This window comes from Mixophyes fleayi, chromosome 8 (assembly GCF_038048845.1).
Source record: "Mixophyes fleayi isolate aMixFle1 chromosome 8, aMixFle1.hap1, whole genome shotgun sequence".
Classification (NCBI taxonomy): Eukaryota; Metazoa; Chordata; class Amphibia; order Anura; family Limnodynastidae; genus Mixophyes; species Mixophyes fleayi.
The window spans coordinates 20,261,302-20,288,498 of record NC_134409.1 but is presented as its reverse complement, the minus strand read 5'-3'; the positions used below and the strand labels follow the sequence as shown (position 1 = coordinate 20,288,498).

Genomic DNA, 27,197 nt, shown 5'->3' with positions numbered 1-27,197 from the left:
TGAAACCTAATTTTCTTAGTGCTCAGAGCACATTGACTGTACCCTTAGGGTGCGCTCCACAGACGCCTTATTCGCACCTTGTTGACGAACATGTCTTAGTTTAAGGCCTAACAAGACAGGAGAAACCTTATAACGCTTCCATTATCACTAACAAAGGAAATGACTATTAAACAAAGACAGATATTGCAAGTTCAGGTAGTTGATCAAACAGCTATCATGAAAGTTTTATATAAAGTATCAACAAGTAAAAAATCTCTGAACTATCACAAATGTTCCCCTTAGCATGGTATGTATGTCCGGTACACAGTTGTATGGGTAGAAATGGTTGCAGGCTTTATTATAGCATTATCTGTGTTAGGAAAAGGTTAGAGCTCTGCTCCCAGTTTTTGGAACACATGCTATATCTGTAAATACTGACATGATAGGTTGTGTACCTTTCTTTACAAAATTATAGTTCCTTCTGCTTGCTGTGGTTTATCCAAAATATCCCCAGAGAAAAATATTGATGGTGAGGAGGATCAGAGCATTGACATCACACAGTTTTCTCCAGAATGGCTCTTCTTCAATACTAGTTAGCTTTAACTGTAGTTTCTGTTCTTCCTCTCTGGACAACTTGGCTTCAGGCTGCATGGATATACCACAGAACCAGAAATACAGCTTCTTCCACCAGGGATAGGGAGCTGCTGCAATCGAAAGATGGATTTAATGAATACAATTCTAGAGACATCTAGTGGAACACACAGTAGAACACGCAAAGACGTACAGAGGAACACACGAGAGACATGCACCAGAGCACGCAAAGAGGTACAGCAGAACACATGAGAGACATGCAACACAACTATGTATCTGTCAATTATAAAAGTTTAAGGCAAATAAACCTTACACTCACCAAAGTCTACTCTCTGAATCTGATCAGAAGAACTATCTTGGATAACATCAACTTGGGGCATTAGTCCTCCAGCTATGGGTGTAAACATGTGAATAATTTAAAGTAATACTGGGAAAAATAAGATAATGATAAATGTTCAGACGAATCCGAAGAGTTCCAAAAACGTTCTGATGGAACTACTAAGAAGGTGGCTCACCTGGCTCCTTCTCAATAGCTGGAATGGTTGAGGAGATGGAAGCAATGTCCTTTGAAGGCTCCAAATGATCGTTTAGGTAAATATTTTCATTGGGTCTTTTTCTTGTCCACCAAGTCATACGACCAAGCTAAAGACATTAAAATAAGAACTTACGATTTACTTCCAGCCGTGTATGGCAGATTCTTATACCAGGTAGCGATGGTGTTTTTTTAGAAGTTGCAGAATGAAATGTTTAAAGGAGCTTCAAGGGTTGGAGATGATGCATTTAATGGGCCTTTCCTGGTTTAGAGGCTGCAGAATTGTGGAGATTGGACGCCTCAGGTGCATTTTATGAAGAAAAGTGCATTATTAGCAATGCAAATACTAATGTAATATAAACATATAAATATAACACATGTACTAAAGACAGTCTTGACATCCCCTCGCCCTCATGACTATTTGAAGATATAAATGAAGCTCAAATGAGTAGTAATTTAAGAGAAACGTGGCAGTTTAAGAAGGGGTTGCTTCAAAAGTTAGAGAAAGCTGATCCTGATGATGGTAACACACAACATAATGGACATAGTGACTTCCCAAACTATCGGACCTGTGTGTGTACTAGGCAGGCGCCTACACTAGGTGCATTTGTGTTTAATGAAATGTGCTGTACCTCTGCATATTCTTCCTCTAGTAAATGTCTGGCTCTTCCTATTCATATGGGATAAACCATGCAAAGACCCAGTAACCACTTACCTGCTCATCAGGCATGTCTGGCGTGCACAGACTGATCACAATGCAGATTACCGCTGTCAATCCAAACAGAAGGATTGCAAAGTACAAGTAATGAACATCCTTGAGTACAGAAGGGCGATCGTCTATTTCTCCACAGTTTGGGGCTCTATACACAAAATCCATAATCATTCGAATCAAACCCACAACCAGGCCAATGACTAATCCCCAGAAGGCGCCCTGTGGGTAGAAAGAAGACAGATAGACAGTGATCAGACTGCAGAATTATTACTTTAAATCTGACACCAACAGGACATTTTAAATGTCACTTTAAACTTTGCTTTCTTCCATACACATTTTTAATTTTCTATACTGAATAGGGGACATATAATACAGTCTGGGATTTCACGTCTTTGTCCCCTTCTTGGTCATTACAATAGAACTTAGGAGGCAACCACAGCTACCGTTTCTTTTTATTTTGATGAAACAATGTTGCTACACTTTTGAAATCTGTTAACCCTGCTGAAGTTTCCTCTTCTGCCTGGAACTTCCATGGTTACAGAGAAGTTCTGGGGTTAATGACCAGTAGTGCTGAATGACCTGTAACCTCAACATAATCATCATGCTGATAACAAGTGATTCATTTCAGAAGAGATAAACAACTGACAGTTTATTTAGAGTAGATAATCATCATCATCATCAACATTTATTTATATAGCGCCACTAATTCCACAGCGCTGCACAGAGAACACACTCACATCAGTCCCTGCCCCATTGGAGCTTACAGTCTAAATTCCCTAATATACACACACAGACAGAGAGACTAAGGCCAATTTGATAGCAGCCAATTAACTTACTAGTATGTTTTTGGAGTGTGGGAGGAAAGCGGAGCACCCGGAGGAAACCCACGCAAACATGGGGAGAACATACAAACTCCACACAGATAAGGCCATGGTCGGGAATTGAACTTATGACCCCAGTGCTGTGAAGCAGAAGTGCTAACCACTAAGCCACCGTGCTGCCCATGTAGATGCTGCCTTTGATAGTATCAAAGTGAATGTATACACCCTATTTAGTACGGGAGAACCTCCACATGCTCATACCCCTCTGTTCAATACAATAAAGCACATTTTGAAAGTATGATATATAGATAGATAGTATGATATATAGATAGATAGTATGATACATAGATAGATAGTATGATATATAGATAGATAGTATGATATATAGATAGATAGTATGATATTTTGAATCCCCAATGTTATCAAGAGCAGAAATATTACATATTAAAGGTCCTAAATTAATAACTTTTAAACCTCCTAAACTGACATTGTCATTATAAAATGTACTGAAAAGTTCAAGCACAGACTTACTTGTTCATTGACCCGCTTGATAAAAATAGCCAAAACAAATATGGCCGTGATGGGCGGAGAGAGATAGCTGGTGACAGACTGCATGTAATCAAACAGCAGCCCACTGTTGGCAGCTTGAATTATGGGGATCCACAGGATGCTTATAATTACCAGTATGACGATGAAAACTCTGCAAGATAGAACATGCATTAGACAGATTTATAGTGAGCTGACCCTCTACGACCCTGGTCTTTCAGGTAAATACCATAGACCTTTGGCTAGTTTGACATATTGGGATGTACAGTTCAAGTTGAGCTGGAAAGCCACAACTTTTCTATCTCTGCCATATTGTAAGACATCATTTTCTTCCCAATAACTGGCCCACAAACATACACAGTATTTATAACACATACACCTGAGGTCCACTATATCACAACTTATGCTAAGGGCACATTGTGTTGGGTTGGTTGTTACTCTTGCTGGTTTGGTTACGATATGGCGACGGTGAATCTGTTGACAGTCAGATTGCCGACAGATTAAGTCTATCGACATGCTTAAAATGTTGACATCATGACTGTTGACAGTAGTAATGTTGACAGTCATAATGTCAACATTCAAAGGGCAATGCCAGCGACAACTGGCAAACCCGGCAATACAGCTGGCGGGTCCGGCACAAAATAGTTAATATTAAAAAAAAACAAAAAACACAAACATTAACCCCAACCCTTCCCTCGATGCCCAACAGATTAACCCTAGTGCTGCCAGCATACCCATGGCTGCTAGGACATGCTGCCACTTGAACCACAAGTGCCAGCATGCTCCGGCACCCAGGGCCCGCTGTGACTTATAGTGCACCAAGACAAAATTTAAATAAACCAAACAGCTAGTTTTCCCAAATAAATTCTATTGGGGAAAAAATAAAAAAAAACAGTAATCTATTTGTAAATTGCAAAACTTAATAAAAGCATTTTTAGTAACCCCCCCCCCCCCCCTCCCAGTAATAGTCACCAAATTCCTCATTCTTCATCTGTAATCATGCCAAGGATCTTTGATTGTCCGGAATACGCCAACTGCCACTGGCATTGCCCTTTGAATGTCGACATTGTAAATGTCGCCATTACTAGTGTTAACAGTCATAATGTCAACATTTTAAACATGTTGACAGAATAAATCTGTCGACATTTTGGTGTCAACAGCCCTGCTGTCACTGCCATCACTGATATGATTACATCCCATTTTTGATAGCTCTCCTGAAATTCTTTCTTTAGGCTGAAAACCTAAAGAGTGCTCAGAATAGCAGAGCAGGAGTCCCCACATGTACACGTACTTTGTGGATGTAAAAGAAAGGAACGGAGAGGAGGTGTGCACCTTGATGTGCAGTGGGCGGACTACTGAAGCGCTGTGGTTGAAAATGATGACGTTTTGTGGTGCCCTTAGCAAATGACCTCTGACATGTTTGGTGGACATATATCCATTCTAGTGCTGGATATGCATTGTCACTGTCTGAAAAAATGGCACCTCCTAAGCATCAAATAAATACCGATACTGCACCTGCCCACAATCATAAGCTCGCTCTCCTTGGCGTTCCTGCGGATACGTAGCCAGATATCCAGAGTGAAGATGGTGCTGGCGCTATTGAAGATGGACGTGAGAGAACTCATCAGAGCTGCCATTATTACCGCGATCATTAATCCCTTCAAACCTAGAATGCAACAGTCCAAGTCCATGTCTCTGAATAATTGCATGACCATTGAAGCACTGGCATAGACTAGTAACATTATTACAGTATAAGATCTCAAAATATATGATATTGAATATGCTACGGAGGAGCCTTCTCCCGTGGTTCAGAAGATTCATCAGATGTGTGCACCTCATATGATGGAGATCGGATAGACGCCTAGTTCCATCTCAGGAGCTTAGTAGTGGTATTTTGATCATTTATAAATTATATTACAACGTGGTGCAATAAATTATATTATAATATGGTGCAAAACATGTATGCCTATTGAGTTTTATCCATTTACTGGGTCTATAAATGGTGGCTATAGTGCAGATATGGCCGACCTGTGGCTCTCCAGGTGTAGTGAAACCACAAGTCCCAGTAGTTTGACAACACCTGAAGAGCCGCAGGTTGGCCAGACTTGGCATTAATTGCATCCATAGGAAATAGTGACAACCATCCCTCTGCATTTATGGATAACAATACTATTTTGTAGCCCCGGCCACAAGCCCACCTAACATTTATTGTTGAATTGTACTGGATCCCTGGTGTAACAAAATTTATTTCAATTACAAAACACGGTGGTCTATTTAACAAAGTTGGGCGACGTGGAAGGTTTTCTTTTGGCGCTTATCGCATCGATGGAAAATCTCCTATAGCCCTTTGTTAAATCGACCCCACAGAATCCTATAGTAACTATTGTAAACCAGTTTCAACAGAAATAATAAATTGTCATCTCACCGACAGGCATGAGTGTAATTACCAGCTTGGGGTACGCAATGTTTGAACAGCTGACATCAACTCCACAGTATTTCCGGCATTCGTCAGGGTGAACACAGCCGATTTCATCTGTCGAGAATGTGATGCACAGTTACTACACTGGGAAATTGCTTTAAATCAGGCTTGACCTAAATACATATTTATATTTATTTATTTATTTGTTTTGCAGGAGGAGAACCACCGGCAAAAGATGTTAGATACACTCTTATAAAGTGTATCCACTCAATGGTAAAAGCTAAGCGAAAACATTTAGTTACAAAAAACCCTTATAAGGGTTGTTTACAATTGCAAAAGTGCAGAAAATGTTGCAATTACAGTTCTATTTGCTCAGAAAAGTACATGGATTTGTAGACTAGGGGCCTGATTCATTAAGGAACTTAAGAAACTTCTTATTTCAGTCTCCTGGACAAAACCATGTTACAATGCAAGGGGTGCAAATTAGTATTCTGTTTTGCACGTAAGTTAAATACTGACTGTTTTTTCATGTAGCACACAAATATCAACTTTAAATTTCAGTGTACAAATACGCTATCAAGTATTTGTGTGCTACATGAAAAAACAGTCAGTATTTAACTTATGTGCAAAACAGAATACTAATTTGCACCCCTTGCATTGTGACATGGTTTTGTCCAGGAGACTGAAATAAGAAGTTTCTCAAGTTAAGATCCTTAATGAATCAGGCCCTAGCATGGCATAACCATAATTCATCTACGACATAAATGAAGCTAAATTGATTAGTATTTTATGAGAAAAACATAAAAGTTTAAATTAATGAAGGAGGTGGTCCTAAAGTGAAAGTAGCTTAAAATTTGATGTGAATTTTCTTGGTTTCACACTGCATATTTTCCAGAGCGTCTACCAACCGCAAAAAAACGAAAGTTCTCTATTTTTCTGAGATGGTGATAACAGGAGAGGTATTGTAGGGGCATGTGTAGTGGGCACAGTGTGTTATCACTGGGGGTAACGCTTGCATTAGACTTTTTCAATTGCAAGTTATGCTTGCTCTTGTGTTCCACTCTGAAACAGGCCCAAAGATTCTATCTGCATAAATGCAAGTCAGATGTATGTTTTTATGACATTTTTTTTTACATTTTATCTTTTACAGTATTACTTCTCTGTCACAGTAACTGAGAGAAACATAGGACCGTTACCTGGATATAGTGCCCTGCTGATCATTCCTGGCAGCACTACGAAGAACATGGGTAGTATTTTCAAATAACCTCCGACAATGGAGCCGCCTTTGGCATGGGAGAGGTTCTTAGCTGACAGAGATCTCTGCACAATCACCTGGAATATATCAGTCAGGTATTCAGATAGGAATGCTGTAAATTGTCACAGAGTAATACCTAATACCCTATGTCTGCTTTGTATGAAAGCATTTTTTTATGCTGCACATGGCTCGTGTTGTTTTTTTGCACCTTAAATTTAATTTTGTCCAATAGAACCACCTACCTTCCTTCTTTACTTTTCGAGTTATGGCTACCGATAGATAATTGTAATGGCTGCCGCGCAGAAAACTGTACTTCTGAGCAAGACAAAGTTATCTCTTCCCCTCTTCTCCCAACTATACCATGCAGTCTCCATCAACAAGATTCAGAGTTCCGGGACAGAAGTTATTCTCTTGAATCTTGAAGACAGAAGCTGAAGGACAATGTGACAGGAAGGAGGCCAATGCCAAACCTTGCCTATCTGGTAGGCTGCTATTTCCTGTAGAGACCAAGGGATCATAAACATAGGGTATTTATCAGTAGGGCATGGTAACAAGTTCTGTATATGTTCATATGGGACTAAAACAAACTCTAAATAAGGCTCCAAGTAAGTATTTTAATATAGTTCTTTTGGTAGACAGAGCCATTGTCCAAGCCGTGTGGATGTGATTTAGCTGAGCTAATATCTTCACTGCTGAAGCAATTACACCGTGGCACATAGGTAACAACACTATATCTCCAACTTATCTGTGCTGGTTGTCCTAGAGTTCAGACAGCAGAATGTTATAGAGGACAGTGTGATACATTTGCTTTTTCAGCTATGGCTTCCACAGGCTCCATACAGCCAAAATGACACCAGCGCACCACACAAGCTTATGGCCCAAGCTCCTCTATATCACAATCAGCTTCGGATGAAGAGTTCCCAACAAATGATTTTGTTGACAGTCCAATGACAGAAGGGCGCTAGAGATTTTTTTTGCAGTGATTAAAGTGAACATTTTGCAGCAACTCACTGTTTCTATAAAGAAAATCTGAGCAATGAAATATGTGAAGTTGGAGACCGAATAGTCCACCTGGAGTCTAAGGGGCATATTCAATTGTTTGAATTCCCCGCGGCGTTAAAACTATTACCGTTATTGCGGTAATAGTAAGCTGGATTTCAGCTCGCAGCTCCCTGAGCCGTGAGCTGAAATCCAGCGAGAAAAGTACCGTAATACCGGTATTTATGCGCACTATTACCGTAAAGACGGTAATAATGTGCGCGCCGCGAGAATTTTGGCTATAACGCCAACAATTGAATAGGCTCCTAAGGATCTTATACAATCCCACAATGCTTCTATTGATGTAGCAGAAACAAGAGGAACTGAAATTAGAGATACACATTTAATATCGACTAATAATTCTAAACTATCAGACAGAATATTTCCTTCATTCTCAGCTCATGATCCCTCCTGCTAAAGAAATTATAGACACGGAAAGCAGGTATCTTATTTTGATAAGAGATTTTATCAATGAGGTTTTTTTCACACTTGTTAATGTTTACCAGCCTAATACTCATCAATTAAAATGCCTTAGAGAAATATTAACTTGGTTGACCAATATAAAGAAGGCTCATTAGTTGTTGTGGGGAATTTCAACATGTTCCATGATCTGACAGTAATTCTTGCTCATTCTTCTAACACTAACTCCCAACGTAAAAACCCAATTAGCCTCTCGTCATTATCTAAGCTTCTTATAGAATTCAAGCTAGTGTATGCAACGTTCGCAGAGCACAACATGGTAAAGAGATGGACTACACATTCTTCTCTCACTTCTTATATTCCAGAATTGATTGATCACCTAATAAACATCATGGTCGGATCATGGACCAGTCGTGGATCGAGTTCTAGAGGAGTCTTTTTCATGCAAGTCCACTGATGATTAACCTTACTATTGTACAGTGTACACCAGGGTTTCCCAAACCCAGTCCTCAGGGCTCCCTAACAGTGCAGGTTTTCCATATCTCCTTGCTGGAGCACAGGTGTATTCATTACTGACTGACACATTGTAACAGATCCACAGGTGGTCCTAATTATATCACATGTGATCCAGAAAACCTGCACTGTTAGGGAGCCCTGAGGACTGGGTTTGGGAAACCCTAGTGTACACATAAATCTGTTCTGTGAGGCCAGTTTATACAACTGATGATCCACCTAAAGCCTCACGTGTCTGTTGAGTGCGAAATTCGTAATCTAAATCTAGTACTAAAACAACAAATCTCTCAAAAACTTGCACTACTGAGGGATTAATTAAATAGTCTTAGCTTAGCTCGACAATGACTTCAAGCGATATTGTACGTAATGGGTAATACAGCAGACTCACATAAGAAAGGGTTGAATTACCTTGAGTATGGCAGACATGGCCCTATGGAGTGGAGGCCTCTTGTGATAATGTGCCAGGCTGGACGAGAGTGACATCACCGTCCACCTGCCCACATTTTGCTATAGGGCACGAACATCCACTCTTTTGCCCTGGAGTGACTTTAAATAGGACGCATCTTTAAGGGGAGCAAGTTAATTTGCATCTGCACATCCTTATTAAATTTAAATGTGAACGACCTCCGAGGGTGGAGACCAAAAAAAATCCTAATAGATCATTTATGTGTAATGGAAATAACTGACACCTTTTTATTCAATGCCTTTGATCTACTTACTTTCAAGTGGAAGAAATGGTGGCAGTGTCCTCAAAAAACAAAATCGGATTTAAAACAAGCATAGTATTAAGATATATCATTTAAGTTCCTTTTCCATTTCTCTTTGACTTCCAGTTTGGAAATGTTGTTTCTATTTTCAGAGCATTTTTCAAACAGGTTTGTTAGAGAGTTTGTAATAAGCTGTTTTGCATACTGGGGGCTTATCAACAATTGGCTTCTCTTTACGCATAATTTATACGGTTGTATATGTGCAACAATAAACAATTTTAAACATTAATATAGAGTTTATCAGTTTTTCCCAGCATTGTTCTGAAACTTAATACATTGTTAACAACATATATTTAGCTTTACACAATACCAATATATCTGGTTCTCTAAACCATCCACTCACCTGGTCAGTACACCAAACCCAGGTGGCCAACACTGTCAGACCAAATATAAGACCGGGCCAGGGCAGGTCCCCAGTGATCGGGTCACGCAGCAGGTGGAAGGAATCGCTGCGTGGCAGATGACATGTTGTGTTGGGAACAATTATTTTTGGGATCGCTTCCATATACTTCTGCTCCAGTCCTGGGTACCAGCCAATATGGTGAAAAGCTGCAAGAATGAACTTACAGGTTAATATCTATATAATATTCCACTGCTTATTAGGATTGCTTTGTATACAAATAGTATGGCTAAATAAACGTACTTTAGAGAAACCCAGGACTTGAATTGGCACCGTCCCTCTGCACACCCTTAAAGTACATTGTCTACGTTCATCCGGCCCTTCCATCACCCCTTCCATCCTTCAAGTCGTAGGCAGTCGTAAGTATCATTTGTATTTAGACATGAATTGCGTGCATTTGCATTAATGGGCAGCACAGTGGCTCAGTGGTTAGCACTTCTGCCTCACAGCACTGGGGTCATGAGTTCAATTCCTGACCATGGCCTTATCTGTGAGGAGTTTGTATGTTCTCCCTGTGTTTGCGTGGGTTTCCTCCGGGTGCTCCAGTTTCCTCCCACACTCCAAAAACATACTGGTAGGTTAATTGGCTGCTAACAAATTGACCTTAGTCTGTGTGTCTGTGTTTGTATGTTAGGGCATTTAGACTGTAAGCCCCAATGGGGCAGGCACTGATGTGAGTGAGTTCTCTGTACAGTGCTGCGGAATTAGTGGCGCTATATAAATAAATGGTGATGATGATGATTATTGGTGTAATGTTCGTTCCTGAGCATGCTATTTCACGCAAGATACGGCACACAAAGGGACTTACTTCTGAAGACGAATCAGGGCCTTAATGAGATCCCTGTCTCGTGACTGATAACATCGCAAGGCATTTGAAGACCCAAAATGCCAAGCACGTGAGCCAGCATTCTAGGGCTACCAAATAAATTCTGCTCAGATGGGAAGTGTACTCTGACTTTTCCTGACAATGTAAGTGAGGGGAGCTGTGTTTGTCCATTCCTAAAAACTTTGGTGGCTTCATCAAATTTTTTTCTATAGAGCCAACAAATGTCTAGTTATGACCCTGTGGGGCACATCCTTTGTTGCTTCTGAAAAAGACTCAGTGCTTGCAAATGCCAAGAAAATTTACACACACACACTTCAGGTAGCTCTGGGACCCCCAGACACCAGGACCCCAAAAATGAATTGTTCCCCTAGCCAGTGCCCTCGTTATGGCGCAGCCTGGCATTGTGAGCTGCTCACCCATCTGTGTGCTCTGACAAGGAACAGACAGCGTTACCTGCGAGCAGCCAATGTAGTGTTCGCCAGCCTGTGCATGTACTGGCTGTATAGAGGTATTGGGGGCTACATACGTCCTGTTTAATGAACATTAATGAGTATGGAACATGATGCAATGCAACAACTGGGCTTCAAAGATGTTATTGAAACATTTAATCTCAGAAAGTAAGGACACATGCTTTGCTTTAGTTGAAAACCATAAATTGAATAAGATGATTTATTTTGATAAATACTGTGATATGTTAAAAGTTTATCTGTTGTGTTGTGTGCTATATAGGGCGCTTGTTACATTACATCAGAGCTTGTAAAGAGCCATTGGAATTGTTTTCATATCATTTGTCTGTAGGGAATTAGGAAACAAACATAATTCTGGTTGACATATTATATAAAAACATAATAACACCAGTATATCATTTTGACAATGAAATTTTAATGGCAGTCTCCCCACACACAAATTACTCACCCTGAGGGGCCTACGAATCTTAATCCAGTCCTACCATGTTTGCATATATTGTCATTGCTGACAATGGAATTATAACGGCAAAGCACAGTCAGATATCCCCCAAAAATGTAGAAGTAAACCAGATAATATAATGGAGATATTAGTAGACATGGACATTGAAGTCTGTTGAGCTTGTCAGATAGTACAGAACCAAAGGGATTTGCAATGCATAGTACGTGGACGTCACAAATTACCTCCTTATTTTTATAGAGTTAGGGTAAGTCTAATACGCCTGAGCTACAAGCGAGCCTGACATATTGGAGTGAATCAACAATCTGCTTGTATTAAACTCGATCTGAAAAATCTGAGCCAAAATTCAGGGTAATTGATGGTATCTTAAATACCTGCTATAATGAGGTCTAATATACTTACTGCCAGGGGCGTAGGAATGAAAAGGTTTTTTTTAATTACCAATTATTACAATAACTATTAGAAAGATTGATAAATTCAATTGTTCATCTTAAAAATGTACATTTTTCATAGTCCTTATCCTAATTTTTATGCAGATTTCATTGACAGCATAATCTCATTGGATTGGGAGTATTTCTAAATCTCTAGTCACTGTCTCACAGGTTATGGTATGCGCTATACATTTAAATTGCTACATCTCATGTTTTGTTACTGGACGCACCGCACGAAATTCAGGGTAAAAGTAAAGTGAATAGTTGTTCATCATCAATACAGGTTATTTATTAAATGTTCATGAATGGAACACTTGGAACACTTGGTAGTGATACTAAGACAATCTATCATTTCAAAAAGTTTCACAAGTTTAGAACAGATACCAAGACTTCAGAAAGTAGCATGAAGGATTTTGTGTAGAAGTTCATGGGGGGGGCAAAACAGAGTCTATGCCCACCCAACAGAAATCATGGGGGGCAACTATCCCCTCTGCCCCCACAATTCCTACGCCCCTGCTTACTGCCTATGTTGCCCACATGCAGGGAAATGGCTGTCATATTTTAGCCCTGGGGGGAGAGACCCAGTGACCCAGCTCAAGGTAGCCCACTATGGAACCGGCCTGGGGGGCAGATGTCCCCCCTGCTCCCAGCCCGGTCAGCCCCTGCCCACATGCACAGTTGAGTCTGTCATGTGAGCCAATGAGAATACATTCTATTCATTTTGATTAGTAGCGTTATTGAGGCACAATAGGTCTAATGCCAAAGTGCCATTTATTCAAAGTCCATTCTCATATATATTGTTGCCTCTATTGTACGTAGGTGGTTAGTGCGCTCAGAACTGATAAATGTCTCTGAAATCAATGCAATATTAAAAAGTAACACAACCAAAATTATATTTTGAGAGATGATGAGAGTAAAAAGGCAGAATACTTACAGATAAACATGAGAATAAAAGCTCCGACTACCATGATAACAGTTTGCAAGGTGTCTGTGTAGATCACTGCAGTTAACCCACCTGTTTAATGCAAGGATATTAAACACTTTATAAGGTATATGCTCAATCTGGAATAAAGATGCTTGTTACCATGTATAACCGTCATATATTATATTTATACATAATTATAGGTGTCAATATTTTAAAATAGTTTATGGGGAAACTTTGCTGCTGAGATGAGGGATTGAAGCATGTCACATGCATTACTGGACCTGTGGCACTATAATCCTCATCATATTATGTTTCTTCAAATTGGTTAAGGTTCATTGGCACTTGCAAAAAGAAATTATATTTTATCCTGCAACAAATTTTAAAAACCAGGCACATTCTCTGGTTATTAGGGAAATTCTGCATATACGCTAAACCAGTGGTAGGCAATGATATATTATATAAAAAATGCACGCATAAAGATATAGATTAAATGTATCAGTTTTAGGTGACTGATAAGAACTGTCTCTTTGGTAGAAAAGACAGGTCCACATTTGGGTTTAGCTGATTGCCAGAGGTAGGGTGTATATATCAAAAAACGGAGACACAGAGAGAGACTAGGGGCAATTTTGATAACAGCCAATTAACCTACTAGTATGTTTTTGGAATGTGGGAGTAAATCGGAGTACCCAGAGGAAACCCACGCAAACACGTGGAGAACATACAAACTCCACACAGATGATAGGGAATTGATTAATGACCTTTTCTTCAGATATTGCAAGAGTTTGTACGCTTCCACGATCATGTTATATCATACCAAACCACGTTGCATCTGTTAATTTGGTTTTATGAACTTCCTAAAACTCACTATCAACTATGGAACGACATCAGGTAAATGTGGAAGTGTGTACACACTCACGACCAGCATTGTATATCTGTATAGAGTGCAGAGTCACAATCTTTTCAGCAGATGGTTATGAGAGATGAAGAGCACAGATTTGAAGGTAGAAAGGCATGCTGATCAGGACTTTCAATCACTGGTGAAATCATTACAGAAATAGTGTACCCAGCTTTGGTGACTGTAACAGATTAAGTGACTATTAGAAAGTCTGCAGAGCAGGTAAGAATGTGTCGGAGGATGGGATGGAGTAGGAATGTAGGGGTGGAGGTGAATTGATGTAATGTGGGATTGATGGAGCTAATAATCTTTCGTAGCATCTACTATTGCAATATTGGTTTATGTATTATATGTGTCACGAGCTGCGTGAACTAGCAGCCGGGCGTGTGCTTTAGTTTTTTGTGCTCTGTTATTATCCTTGTGGCATAGATGTTAGAGGGTGTAGGGACATCCTCCAACACCAGGGGGAGCTCTCATATGATTTAAACTGGTTCACTTATATTTTTATACATGCTTTCTGGTTATGTTATTACCTATGCTAGTTCTAGCTAGTAATTAATTAGCTGCCTCCTGAGGCTGATTGTCAGCCCTATCCTCCTCTGTCCTGATTGGCTCTTAGTACTATTTAAGGCAGTGAGATCTGGGCCTCACTGCTGGTTATAGCGTCCTGTCTCCAGTACTGCTGCCTGCTATTTGTTCCTGTGTTTGGTGTTTAACCTGAGATTGATTACCTGTGTATGACCTTTGCCTGTTCCTGGACTCTGAACCTGTGTTCCTGACCCTGATCTATTGCCTGAACCTGGATTCTGAACCTCTGCTAGTGACCCTGATCTTACGCCTGTCCCTGGACCCTGAACCTGTGCCTGTGACCTTGATCTTTCTGCCTATACCTGACATATCCTCTGGTGCCCTGCCCAGTCCGCTGACATCTGTCGCTACTCTGTGTGCAACCTCCTATACCTGTGCGCTACCGTGTAAGCATAAACACATACTACTCTGAGCATAAGACCTGGGGGCATCTGAGTACCTGTGAGCATAACCAGTCTCTACAGGAAAGGCGGCTGCTAAAGGTGAAGACCTCGTCTACCTATTCTATGTGTTTATGCCGCACTGGTGGCCATAACAATATGTGGAGGATAATATTTAAATTTCAATGTAATATTGTGGATAGTTGCAGGATGGGAGGCCTAGAAAGTTCTGTTATTACTTGGCTTTCCAGGGGGTGAAAAGTACCTATCTCTTTCCCAAAACTGAGCCCCAATATTCCAGGATTCAGACATGCAGAAACCAAGCTTAAGACACCAGCAGCAGCAGACAGTCAAAGCCACCTACAGCATGAGGCCACTTGCAGAATATTTTCCAGGATCACTTTAACTTCCCAATCTGTCCATGAACTTTAGTATAACATTACAACTATAAACATTATGTTCAATTTATGTTTCCCAATAGCTTGTTTTGTTGGACCCAGTAAGTGCTACCAGACAGGACACGCAATGCTTGTCAGTAGACTAAAATGATTGTTTGTCTAAGCAACTGCTGTGTTTAGTTCACATTCCTAACAATGTAGATAAGTAAAGAATTAGCACACATTCCTGTCACTATGGACCGGACAAAGGGCAGACGTGAGTTTATGGTATAACAAGAAGTCAGTAGCTGATAGGCTTTAATGTTAATTAAAGGTTTATTAAAAGGCAACTACAGAAAGAATTGCAGCTTTTTGAGTATGGAAATGCAGCTTCAATCTATATTATCTCAAGTGTCTAAGTTTCTGTAATTCCTTGAGAAGTCACTAGTTTTGTGCTTTTCAAATTTACTTTAAAGAGCATCAAAACTTAAAATGTGTGTGAATCCGTTGTGCTACAAGCTATTATATACTGTTTCAGTCATTCTGGGACCAGATGTAGTAAATGCAATGCCGTTGTAGCACAGTGGCCTAGAGGTTAGCACTTCTGCCTGACAGCACTGAGGTCATGAGTTCAATTCCCGACCACGGCCTTATCTGTGCGGAGTTTGTATGTTCTCCCTGCGTTTGAGTGAGTTTCCTCCGGGTGCTCCGGATTCCTCCCACGCTCCAAAAACATGCTGGCAGGTTAATTGGCTGATATAAAAAATTGACCCTAGTCTCTCCCTCTCTGTCTGTCTGTGTGTGAGCGTGTGTCTATATTAGGGAATTTAGACTGCAAGCTCCAATGGGGCAGGGACTGATGTGAATGAGTTCTCTGTACAGCCCTGCGGAATTAGTGGCGCTATATAAATTGATGATGATGATTAATGGCCCTACTAGCAGGAAGTCTAGTGTGCATAGGAGAAAAGTCACCCCAATGACAAAAGCCTCATCTCAGGCAATTTCAGTTCTGATAATTCTTAAACCTTCTGCATATATATATTTGTGAATGTATACAGGTATCTCTCTTATATAAAGCCAATTATATATTTAGTTTGGTGGTCCTTGATGAAGCCTCACAGAGCTAAACATATTTGAGAATGCCAGCTGTCCCGATTTAGGCAGGACAGTTTTGGAGATGTTCCCACTGACTGGTGCCCCTGCAATGCTGTGCACAGTACTGACGGAGTTGGAGGTAGCTCGATGCTTCAGAAGGGGACGTGAATGCACCCCGTGTAGCATGACCACTTCTCCTTTACAGTGACACAAAGTTGGGTGGTACGATTTGAGATACAGCAGTTTTCCCAACATATTTAGACATCCTGGGCCTGATTCATCAAGGAAAGTTAAGTAAAAAAAATTGAGTAAGTAGTTTCCTGGACTAAACCATATAACAATGCAAGGGGTGCAAATTAGTTTTTTTTATTTTGCACATAAGTTAAATACTGTCAGTTTTGTCATGTAGCACACAAATACTTGATGGCTTATTTGTACAGAGAAATTTAAAGTTGATATTTGTGTGCTACATGAAAAAACAGACAATATTTAACTCATGTGCAAAATAAAAAACTAATTTGCACCCCTTGCATTGTAAGATGGTTTTGACCAGGAGACTACTTACTCAATTTTTTTACTTAATGAATAAGGCCCCCTGTCAATAAGACCGCGGAGTACATTGTATGGAGTCTTCCTGAACTGGAAATTAATGACTTAACTACTAAGGTTGCAAGAGTGATGAGGCCCATGTGTTGTATGCAACATGGCCCCAATTTACCTAGATGACAACAAGATACTACAATACAGACTAGCACCACCATCACAGGACCTTGGCTGTCAATTACAGCCTGCGTAATTCATAGTTACCTGCTCTCCCGGAATATCCGGGAGACTCCCGAATTTTTGTGAGTTCTCCCAGACTCCCGAGAGAGCAGGCAAAAATCCCGGATCCAGCTGTCTCCGTTGTTGAAGATGGGTGGGGACGGGGCTAAACACGGCATCGTGGCCCCGCCCCCTCTGCGATTGGCCGAAATTACGTAAGATTGACAGGGGAGGAGCCTAACAGTGCACCGCACGTGGTCACGCCCCTTCGACGGACCCCCTCCCGGACAGCTGCCTTCAAAAGTGGGTAAGTATGGCGTAATTAGTTTTATGACCAAGACCCATGCTGTTTGGTTCTTAGCTCCGTGGTCAGCACACAGTGTTCATATTGAACAGTCATAAACAGATAATATCTTCTGACATAATACAGGCATATTTCCATTAGATGTCTTTGCATTTGATTTATACTGCATTGTAGGCTTGGTGGTCTTTCAATTAAGACTTCTATCAACAGCTCTTGATTTTTTTTTTTTTTGTCCCCACTTTGAGGTCCAAAGTTCATCCCATCTACCACCCTGTATTGATATAAACTAGATGCAACATACAGATAGTTACCAGCAACAGTGTAAATTGCTGTCACAACCAGTAATATAACCGTGGACAGGTAAATGTTCCAACCCAGTGAGACCTGGATAAAGAGGGCTCCAGAGTAAATATCTGTCTGAAACAGAAAACAAAGAGGAAATAAACAGTTCAATTAATCTATTAGGCTGATATTATGAACTGTATTTGCAGATGATATGTTTGCTGTAGAAAAATATATTACTTACTTTGCTGTGCATAATGAAATAGTTCATTGAGAAGTAGAGCCAGACAATATACGTTTAAAAACATTAAAATAACCTGACAGGGTTAATATGGTTCCAGCCAATATAATATAGTGCTGATTTGTCTTAGCTGCAGCTAATCTGTTTTTTGACAATTTTCAGTCAGCTCCACCCTTCCTCCTGTGATTGGCTGTCTCAGCTGCTGTTAGTTAAGACAGCCAATTGCAATATAATGTAGAAGTGGGGGTGGGGCTGACAACTGCATCTTGGAGACTGTTGTCAAGGGACAGCTTTTAAATTTATATATACATACATACAGAGTGGTGCCTCTGAGCAGATGGGGTATGGTGAATGCACAGAAGTGGACTATTGTCACAGCAGAATTATGGCATCGCAGAGTGCTGCTGGAGCCTTGGGGGGAACTTTGCCCCCTCACCTCTGGGCCCCAGTGGCTACACCCCTAATTCTCATAGATATATAGATTATATATATATATATATATATATATATATATATATATACACACATAATCCATAATCACCTGCCTAGTATGTACAGGCTCCATCAAATCATCTTTTCCAGGTGTAAACTGCCATAAGAGCCAATTTTTTAAGACATTAACCCACTCCCGTATGACTGAAAAATGCCATGTATAAACAAGGCTAGTGGCAGCGGCAACAGACATTCTATGGATGCTTAAACACCCTCTGCACCAACAGGGATGACTCCTGTGTATATTGCTACCATCTAAACATTTTTGGTGCATTAACTAATGAACATCCTAACTTACGTAATGTATACTGCACGCAAAGTCCTGTATAAGTAATACCTAATTGTTCCTATGGCCTGTGGAAATTTACACCAAGCTATTGGGACGTACAAAGGTACAAATTCTGAAAGGAATAACTTAAGGATCTGTACTCAGCCTACACGTCAATGCCCCCCACTCACCTCTCAATGAGCAAGGGGCCACAAGTAAGATAAGATCAGCTATAAACAAGGCTGCATTTTGCGCAGTATGAAATGAGTATTTCTATTCATAGCGAATGGATTTACATTCCATTCTAAGTCAGGCCCCAGTTGCTTTCCTTGCACCTAAAAGCACACAGGTTCCCATTGAAAATCTGAGTTCACTCGACAATGAGAAAAGATACAGTCTGTTTACATTCTGAAAAAGCCCTGAAATCTACCCCCTGTAGTAGCTTTGATGAAGGCTATGGGGCTGAGATGTTTAAAATGGAACATTTGGGTGAGAGCTAAGTAATCTCACAGGTTACGAATGGAATAGCAGATACATCGTCTAGATTTAATATTACAACATTTTGTATCCACAGGTGGAGGTGACCTCTTACAGATGCCCTACCCACTTTTCTTTTCGGAGTTAGTGAATGCAGGAGTGCTGAGCTAATCCAAGCTTCTATGGAGAGGAAAACCTGGACCAGCTACTGCAAGGACTAGGGTGACTTTCACACAGGCACAAGGATTATGGTCCCTGGGAATACCTCAAATTAAGGCCATGGAGCAGTTCTTATTGGAGATGAGTAAAAGCAGGTCTGCAGCCAGCTCAGCAGAGGGACTGCTGGCAGCTATTTCATTTTGTGTTAGTCCTTAGGCTGGTTAGCTGTGACAAAGGGCTTTAAAGGTGGTTGGATGGAAAGGGCTCACTGTGGCAGCCTATTACATCGAAGTTGATAGTGTTGATTGTTAACAGCCTTCAAAGAGTGCGGTGGTCCCAATTTGAAGCAACTGTATTCTGGGCTGCTTTTGTGCAGGCATTCTTTGGGACCCTCCAAGCAAGTGAGCTAGTCAATCCCACTAGAAGTGAGGCTGGAAGACTGGCTGTGAAGAATTTTCAATTAACTGAAGAGGAGGTATTTTTTTGTCATGAGGAGTTCTAAAACTTATGTAAAGGGAAATGGGTCAAAATGTCATATAAAATTGCAAATATGTGTTACAGGAACATTGTTCCTAATCATGGGATAAAACCTGAGAGGGAAGAACTAGATTACATTGTTATCTCTTTGATTATCTCTAAATTCTGCTCTACCCATTAGTTATTCATGAATAGAGATATCCAGAGGTGTAGCTGCAGATGAGTGCCCAATACCAATTTATGGCATGGGTCGTAAAAGCTAAAACCTCTTGGAATCTTTTACGTTAACATCAATAATATCCAAAACAGACCCCTCACAGTCTTCAAAGTTCTGTGACATCTCAGGACATTTCAAAGGGGTGAGAGCAGGCTGGGCAGCTGGGATATGTTTGAAAGAAAGGAAAAAAGGACACAGGAAAATGTCATATCTTCTCAAATATCATACTTACAGGAGTCCTATCTGGTACGTAAATGATTAAGGAAAAATTACACTGTGTATCAGTGGATCAATATAACATTTTATGACTTGACAACTCTCATGGGAGTAATATAGACAAATCAGTACAATACATAAAATGCTTCAACTTGTCACATTACAATAGAAAACTTTATACCTTACTGCACACTGTAAAGTGCAGGTGGCCTGCATTACCAGCAAATATTTAATTGTCATATAAATATAATACTAATCAAGTATACAGAGAACCTCAATCACATGGTTAGATAATACAAGCGTTTTATCACCCTTCCGTCACCATCCTTGCTGCTGTAGAGGATACGTACCGATATTTTGGTAAAGATGTAGAGGATGAGTGATAACACAGATATGTAGATGCGAATCCGGTGACCACCAAAACGTTTTTGCAAATATTCCGGCATAGTGACCACTCCTGAGGCAATGTAAACTGGCACAAAAATCCACCCAAGAGCGACCAGCACCCAAGAAGCCTTCGATAAAATATTACCAGTGTTAGAGAGTAAGATTGAAACACTTCATTAGAAGTCACTGCACACAGCCACCTTCCTTATATGACTAAATAGGAAGATGGTGTTAATGTCTAACAACAGGTTGGCGTCAGTATTTCAAAATTCTGATTTACTTATTTAATTTACATTAGTTAAAAAATATATTGATTCTTTAGTGTTCTTCTAGTACAATATGTAATACTTTGAACAACAAAATACGGATCCGCTGCACCTCTCTAGCCTTAAATTCCAAGGTATGTTTTGAGAAGTAAACAGTGAATTTATCACAAAAGTATCTAAGGTTGATTTAAATGTTCACCCTGCTATAGATTTTTCTTAGCTTCGACTAAGCTGTCTCTCAACAATAGTTTCTAGGATACAATTGTCTGCTTCTCCCTTTTTCCTTATCATTATCAGCTGTCTCATTTGGCTAAGAAGCCAAATGCAAAATAAGAAAGTAAAGGTGGAGTTGACAACTGCAACATGGAGACTGTTGTCAAGGGACAGCTTAGTTGGAAATCAGAAATTGACAACTCGGTGGAAAGCCATGTTATCAACTATTTATTTTTCCAGTTACATAAGCACTTGAGTAAAACTATTTATAGTTCAAATAAAGGACAAGTTCCTGTTGTCAATAGTGTAATATGTAGTAGTAAATGGTTTAAGGCAATGGAGTCTTGACATTTAGAGATTCAAGCTGTCAAAGAAAAGAAACACAAATTGTTTTATTGCATTCTGTGTTTTAAACCATAAGGAACATACCCTCAAGTTATTTACATTGAACAAAACATTTTTTGAGTCAAAATGTACTAGTGATGGAACTAGCATTGTAGCAGTTACTGGAGTGGCTATGGGGTTGAGGTAAGGGTGACCCAGTCATGTTGAACCATCCCCTCTTGAATACCCATTCCTGCTCTTCTGAGTATGTATTGGGATGGTGTATGTAAAGTGAACCCCTATTTCCATTCACTTTGCATGCTCCGTCACATGGTCAGCAGAGCAGGGTCTCCGCAGGATGGACCAGCATTGGTAGGCTAGCCCAAAAATTTTTTTTGCTGTGGGGCATTGGATTGGATGTTGCACCCCTGGGAATATATATGGATGCCATTAACAGAGCGCGCTCAATGTTTTCTTACGTTCCATTCAAAACCTCCGACGGCCAAACCTCCCGCTGCTCCAGATCCGGCCAGGCCAACAAATAGCCCACTGCCGACATTGCTGGACATAAGAGATGCTCCAATCTGGGAGAAAGGAAACAATGGTTCAGGTATTTCATGGTAAGTGTTGTGGTTGTTGAAATGTAAAGGCGTTGTATTATGCATGGGTTTATAAGAACACTATGATTATCGGTGATGTCTGTTATAGTGATTATGCATACAGTATTCTGTCTTGGGGAAACAAACCCCTATTTTGCATTAACATTTTACAGTAGATATAGAGGATGAAGGTTTATTTACTGTTTGGTTTCCATTGCAGCTTCATCCAGATGGTCACATAAAAACTGTTTTGAAAATGTTGATGGCCATTAGGGACTATACCACCTGGGAAACTCAACGATGGAATTCCTACAATTGGTAGGACTTAGGAGCACTTACATTACAGGACAAGACATATGCTTACCTTACACTTTACACGGACGTTGTCACATAGGTTTTAAAGGTTTAGCTCTTTTTTTAAACATTAGCTTATGTAAATGTTTACTCGATTGATTATTAAAAGTGAATGTGAGCAATAATTACCCATGCAACACCAATACTACCATTTCTCTGAGTTATAATAGGACTAGTGTTGTTGGCTCGGAACTATTTAGAGCCTCAACTATAATTGTCTTAGTTTGATGTCTTCTCTCTGATCCTGGCAACTTTATATTCAGCAAATTACTTTTGTTTCACAATACAGGGGAGATGACAAGTTGCATTCCAAAAAAGGTTAACACCAGTTGTTACTAATAAAACAGTTGTTACTTGAAGATTGTATCACCAAAACTTTGCATCTCTGTAAAAACAGCCTGTTCTGCCACAAAAAGAACAATTTGTGCTAATTTCTCCACATCATTGCTCGTCTATATATTTTAGAGAGTTTTAGGGGTGATCAGTATGAGGCTACAAAATTATAAATATTATACATTTTTATTTTGGGTGGCTCTCCCTTATTTTTAGATTTTTTTCTGGATTCTTTCTGACGACTGTAAAGAGAGGACTATGGGTAAGTTTAAATAATTACCAATGAAGGGTTAACACTGCAGAAGGTGGCGTCACAAGAAAAATATTAATACATTGTCTAGACATTGGCAGCTCCTTGTATTTATCAAAGTATTGCAGCAATAGCGTAGATGATGCCAAACACTACAGTAATTATGTTGGGGATAATCCAGAATACATCTGTAACGATGACAAATAATCATGAGTTTGCCACTTGTCAAAGTACAGGGAGAGTAACACACAATGCACAAAATGATTTCCTTAGATAGGTATCCACTTATTAAGCTGTGAAACAGTAGAGAGAAAACTTCACCTTTTACTAAAATGTATGATAAGTGCTGAAATAATATCTCTCTTAGCACTGTGGATTTGCCTCTTATTTACTAAGGTCTGTTGACATCATATAGTGTCCTCTTTTAGGTGGTAACTTTCAATATTTCTACCACAAAGTCATATTTAGCTCCTCTAAGGAGTTGAGGGCCACAAATATATAAATAAAGTAAAAATAAGCAAGAAATAGAACTAAAAAAAATAATAAAATATAAATATTTTATTATATACAGTGTACCTGATTCATTAAGGAAAGTAAAGCAAAAAATTAGTAACTTTGAACCTTGGCAAAACCATGTTGCTTTGGTGGTGGAGGTAAATTTAAAATGTGGGGACAGATTTATAGTTGGGATAGGCTATGTCCTTGATCAACTTTTAATGTCAGTGTAAAAATAAAGCTATCAAGTATAATAATAAACTCATCTGCACCCCTTGCATTGCAACATGGTTTTGCCAAGGTTCAAAGTTACTCATTTTTTTTTGCTTTACTTTCCTTAATGAATCAGTATGTCTGAGCGGCACCTCCCGCTGTGTGTTGTGTGGGGGAGGCATATTAAAGCAGACTAGTTTTAGGACCTTACATGTTATCCCTGAAGCCATAGCAAATGGGGGCTATTCCTTGGCTCCAGAGGTGGAACTAGCAACCTGTGGGCCCTGATGCAGGGAAGCGGGGAGGAGGGAGCCGGGGCCCACGGCTCGCTAGCTCCCCGTGCAGCGGGACCCATTTTCTCCATGGGCCCCAGTATACAGCACCTGCTGCACCAATGGTAGATCAACCACTGCTTGGCTCATAGTCTTGTGGTCTTGTGCTGGCGGCCCTACCCAGCTCTACCTCACTTGGGATCCATAAAGTGACATCTAGACATAAACCTACTACTGCTGACAGCAGTGTCTCTTGCCCTGTACATAAACTTGGCATGCTAATCCAAGTTCAGTGCAGAACAGGAATCTGCACAGCTATTAGCCAATGATAGCATAGTCTGATAGGAACCCAGCAAGCAGAATTGTTTTAATGGCACAGTTTTGGGCAAAAGGGACAATGACGATTAAAATTTGGCAACAGACTATTTTCCTCTCATCGGCTCTGAACACAGGGACTACTGCAATGTTAGAAATTGTAAGGCAACATTTTCCTTTTTTTAAGCAGCCCAGTCAGTGTCTCGGATGTGACTGATCATTCCTTGTCCTGATCTTATGACATTACATATATTACATATTAGATATCAGGAAGCAGTAAAGCACATAAATAATAGGATTCTCTCTGGTGCTTTTTGCTAAACCTCTTTATATCAGAAGACAAACTCTGTTTAGAGTTAATTCTGCACTAGCAAATTGTAAATTAACATTATTGTAAATTAACATGTCCCTAATATGTTAGAACTTAAGCCTCTGACAGCAGAATCATTACTGTGTGACAGAGGAACCGCGTTCCCCTCTCATGTTACGCTGACTGAGCAACTCCTCGATTTAGAATGTTGCGGTTTCCTGGTCACAGTTACTGCGTTTTAAAACATCTGTCTGACACTGACCTAAGCGGCTACTTCAATGAAACAATAAATAGTAAGTATCATTTTACACAATTACTTAACTCACTGTAATAATTAGCAGTTATCAATTCCCTAGGAACCAGTGACATCACTGAAGCATAAGGTGATATCTCAGTAAAATCAGTGGTTTGCAGAGATTTCATATTAGAGTCTCAACTATGGGGCTCTTAGAAAACAAAAGGAAATATATATCGCGAGGCAGAGGTTACCAGGAGGGCGAGGTAGGGCCACGAGGTGCACCAGTGGCAGGTACGGGTGCACCAGTTGCAGGTACGTGTGCACCACTGGCCGGTACATGTGCACCAGTGGCAGGTACGCGTGCACCAGTGGCAGGTACGGGTGCACCAGTTGCAGGTACGTGTGCACCAGTGGCAGGTACGCGTGCACCAGTGGCAGGTACGCGTGCACCAGTGGCAGGTACGCGTGCACCAGTGGCAGGTACGCGTGCACCACTGGCCGGTACGGGTGCACCAGTGGCCGGTACGGGTGCACCAGTGCCAGGTACAAGCGCACCAGTGACTGGTACGCGTGCACCAGTGGCAGGTACGTGTGCACCTGGTCACCGCTGCTATGCAGAGCAGCAGTGAGTGAGACATTCCTTCCATCTTTCCCACCAACAGAGATTAAGGAACAGAGCCCTTCATTCGGGATGTACAGCCTAAATCGGGACACATGGAAGGTATACTGATATGTGTGTCAGCGGGTTGCAGAGACCTGTGGAACTACTGCACTCAGGAGAGCCTGCAATGCCTTCTGAGTAGCTGTATTCTGAGTGCTACATTTACCTGTGCCTGAAATGTATATTTGAGTTATGTGCAGGAGGAGCAAAGATGATGAACCTACATTTATTATAATTACAACGTGACTATTCCCAAAAAGTGTGCAAATGCTGGGTGGAAGGAACCTATTTTATTTTACAAAAACTGTCACTTAAGCCACGGTGCAGGAAGAGTAAGGAGATGCACATAATTGATTAACCGTTAACCCTTAGCTTAGGACAGGTGCCGGAGGGGAGACCAAAGTTATTTTATTTTCCATAGAAAAGATGGCGCTCACTTTATTTACTTTATGTACTGCACCACCATCCTACAACACCTTTGTCCATGAATGACAATCTGTTGGATGAGCCGCATGTTCGGGACCCCACTGGTCATCTACTCCCAAACGCTAGCCAAGGCAAGAGAGATATTGTCAACACATGTACCGCCACATTATATACAGCGTCAGGGGGTTACACAAAAAATCAGGAGAGCTGTTTTAATAGCCATTGCTTTGATCAGGAAAAGCCATGCAACATATAATATTGTTCCAATAGGTCGTTTTAGTAGAATGTCTCTATTATTCTATATATTGGACCAATACTTACTGGCCACCAAGTCATGGATCTCCCAGCTAGAAAATATCCTCCCACTGTCCCCCGGCTCGCACGGACAGAGGACTACAAGAAATAAAACATTTGGTTAAAGTGCTTCTTTAATTGCTGTTAATTTATTAATTAATTTAATAATTTATTTTATTTTATTTAATTCATTTAATGCTATATCAAAAACACATTCATATTTTGCTGCCATTTGCTCAGGAATTCCTTTAAGTCTTTACATCAGTTCACATACCACTATAACATGTCCCAAAAGGTGAATATAGAAAACTTTATTTGTTTAAATGGCCTTAAAGGAGATATCCAGCCATTGATATTCACCAACTGATAAGATTTGCTAACATTGCTATTGATTTTTCTACTGTCTCGATCTGCCTGTACATAGGTCAAGTCATTTCCAAGTCAGCATCGGAGTCTGGAGGATATCAGTTTAAATAACTGTGTTCTATTTTTTTATTTTTGCAACAAAACATTACTGTAATGGGGTGTTTCAGGCAAGCATTTATCGAATATCTGGGTACTATTAACTAATATTTTACAATTGCTAGTTTTTAATCTTCTACAATAGAGTTTCACAAGAGATATTGCTAAGTCCTCATGTTTCATTACCCACTGAAGAGTCTACATGACAGTGATTCCATGTGGATTCTGTACAAGGGGAGTACCCTTAAACAGGATTGTATCTCAAGAGAGCAACCTACTCAGCAATGTTTTGGTTTTTAAAGCACGTATTGGTAAATGACAGTGAATGACTTACCCATATCCCAACTGCAAGGACAAACACAAAATACACCACGAGCACAATAATATCTGGAGTCTCAAACTTAGCAGGTTGAAGACCAGTCGGTGGGGCTTCTGTGGCATTGTCCATTGTTCCTG

General features: G+C 40.3%; 1 protein-coding gene across 1 annotated transcript; it reads right to left on the bottom strand.

Moving 5' to 3' along the window:
- Positions 1 to 27,197, bottom strand: SLC5A9 (solute carrier family 5 member 9). Its single transcript, XM_075184020.1, has 15 exons — positions 27,076 to 27,197; positions 26,307 to 26,378; positions 21,999 to 22,103; positions 20,680 to 20,844; positions 17,812 to 17,917; positions 13,109 to 13,189; positions 9,937 to 10,142; positions 6,797 to 6,932; positions 5,607 to 5,714; positions 4,697 to 4,847; positions 3,167 to 3,335; positions 1,818 to 2,033; positions 1,086 to 1,212; positions 890 to 961; positions 1 to 683 (listed from the first exon to the last, which is right to left on the bottom strand). The coding sequence occupies exons 1-15, from the start codon at positions 27,187 to 27,189 to the stop codon at positions 475 to 477; spliced, it is 2,037 nt and encodes a 678-aa protein (XP_075040121.1). The 5' UTR covers positions 27,190 to 27,197; the 3' UTR covers positions 1 to 474.

Excerpts from the sequence above, each read along its gene's own strand:
- SLC5A9 (XM_075184020.1), bottom strand. The coding sequence starts at position 27,189 with ATGGACAATGCCACAGAAGCCCCACCGACTGGTCTTCAACCTGCTAAG. Across the intron at positions 5,715-6,796 it reads CAGCAGGGCACTATATCCAG|ATGAAATCGGCTGTGTTCAC; the intron begins GTAACGGTCCTA and ends CATTCTCGACAG. Across the intron at positions 1,213-1,817 it reads CAGACATGCCTGATGAGCAG|CTTGGTCGTATGACTTGGTG; the intron begins GTAAGTGGTTAC and ends TAATGTCTTTAG.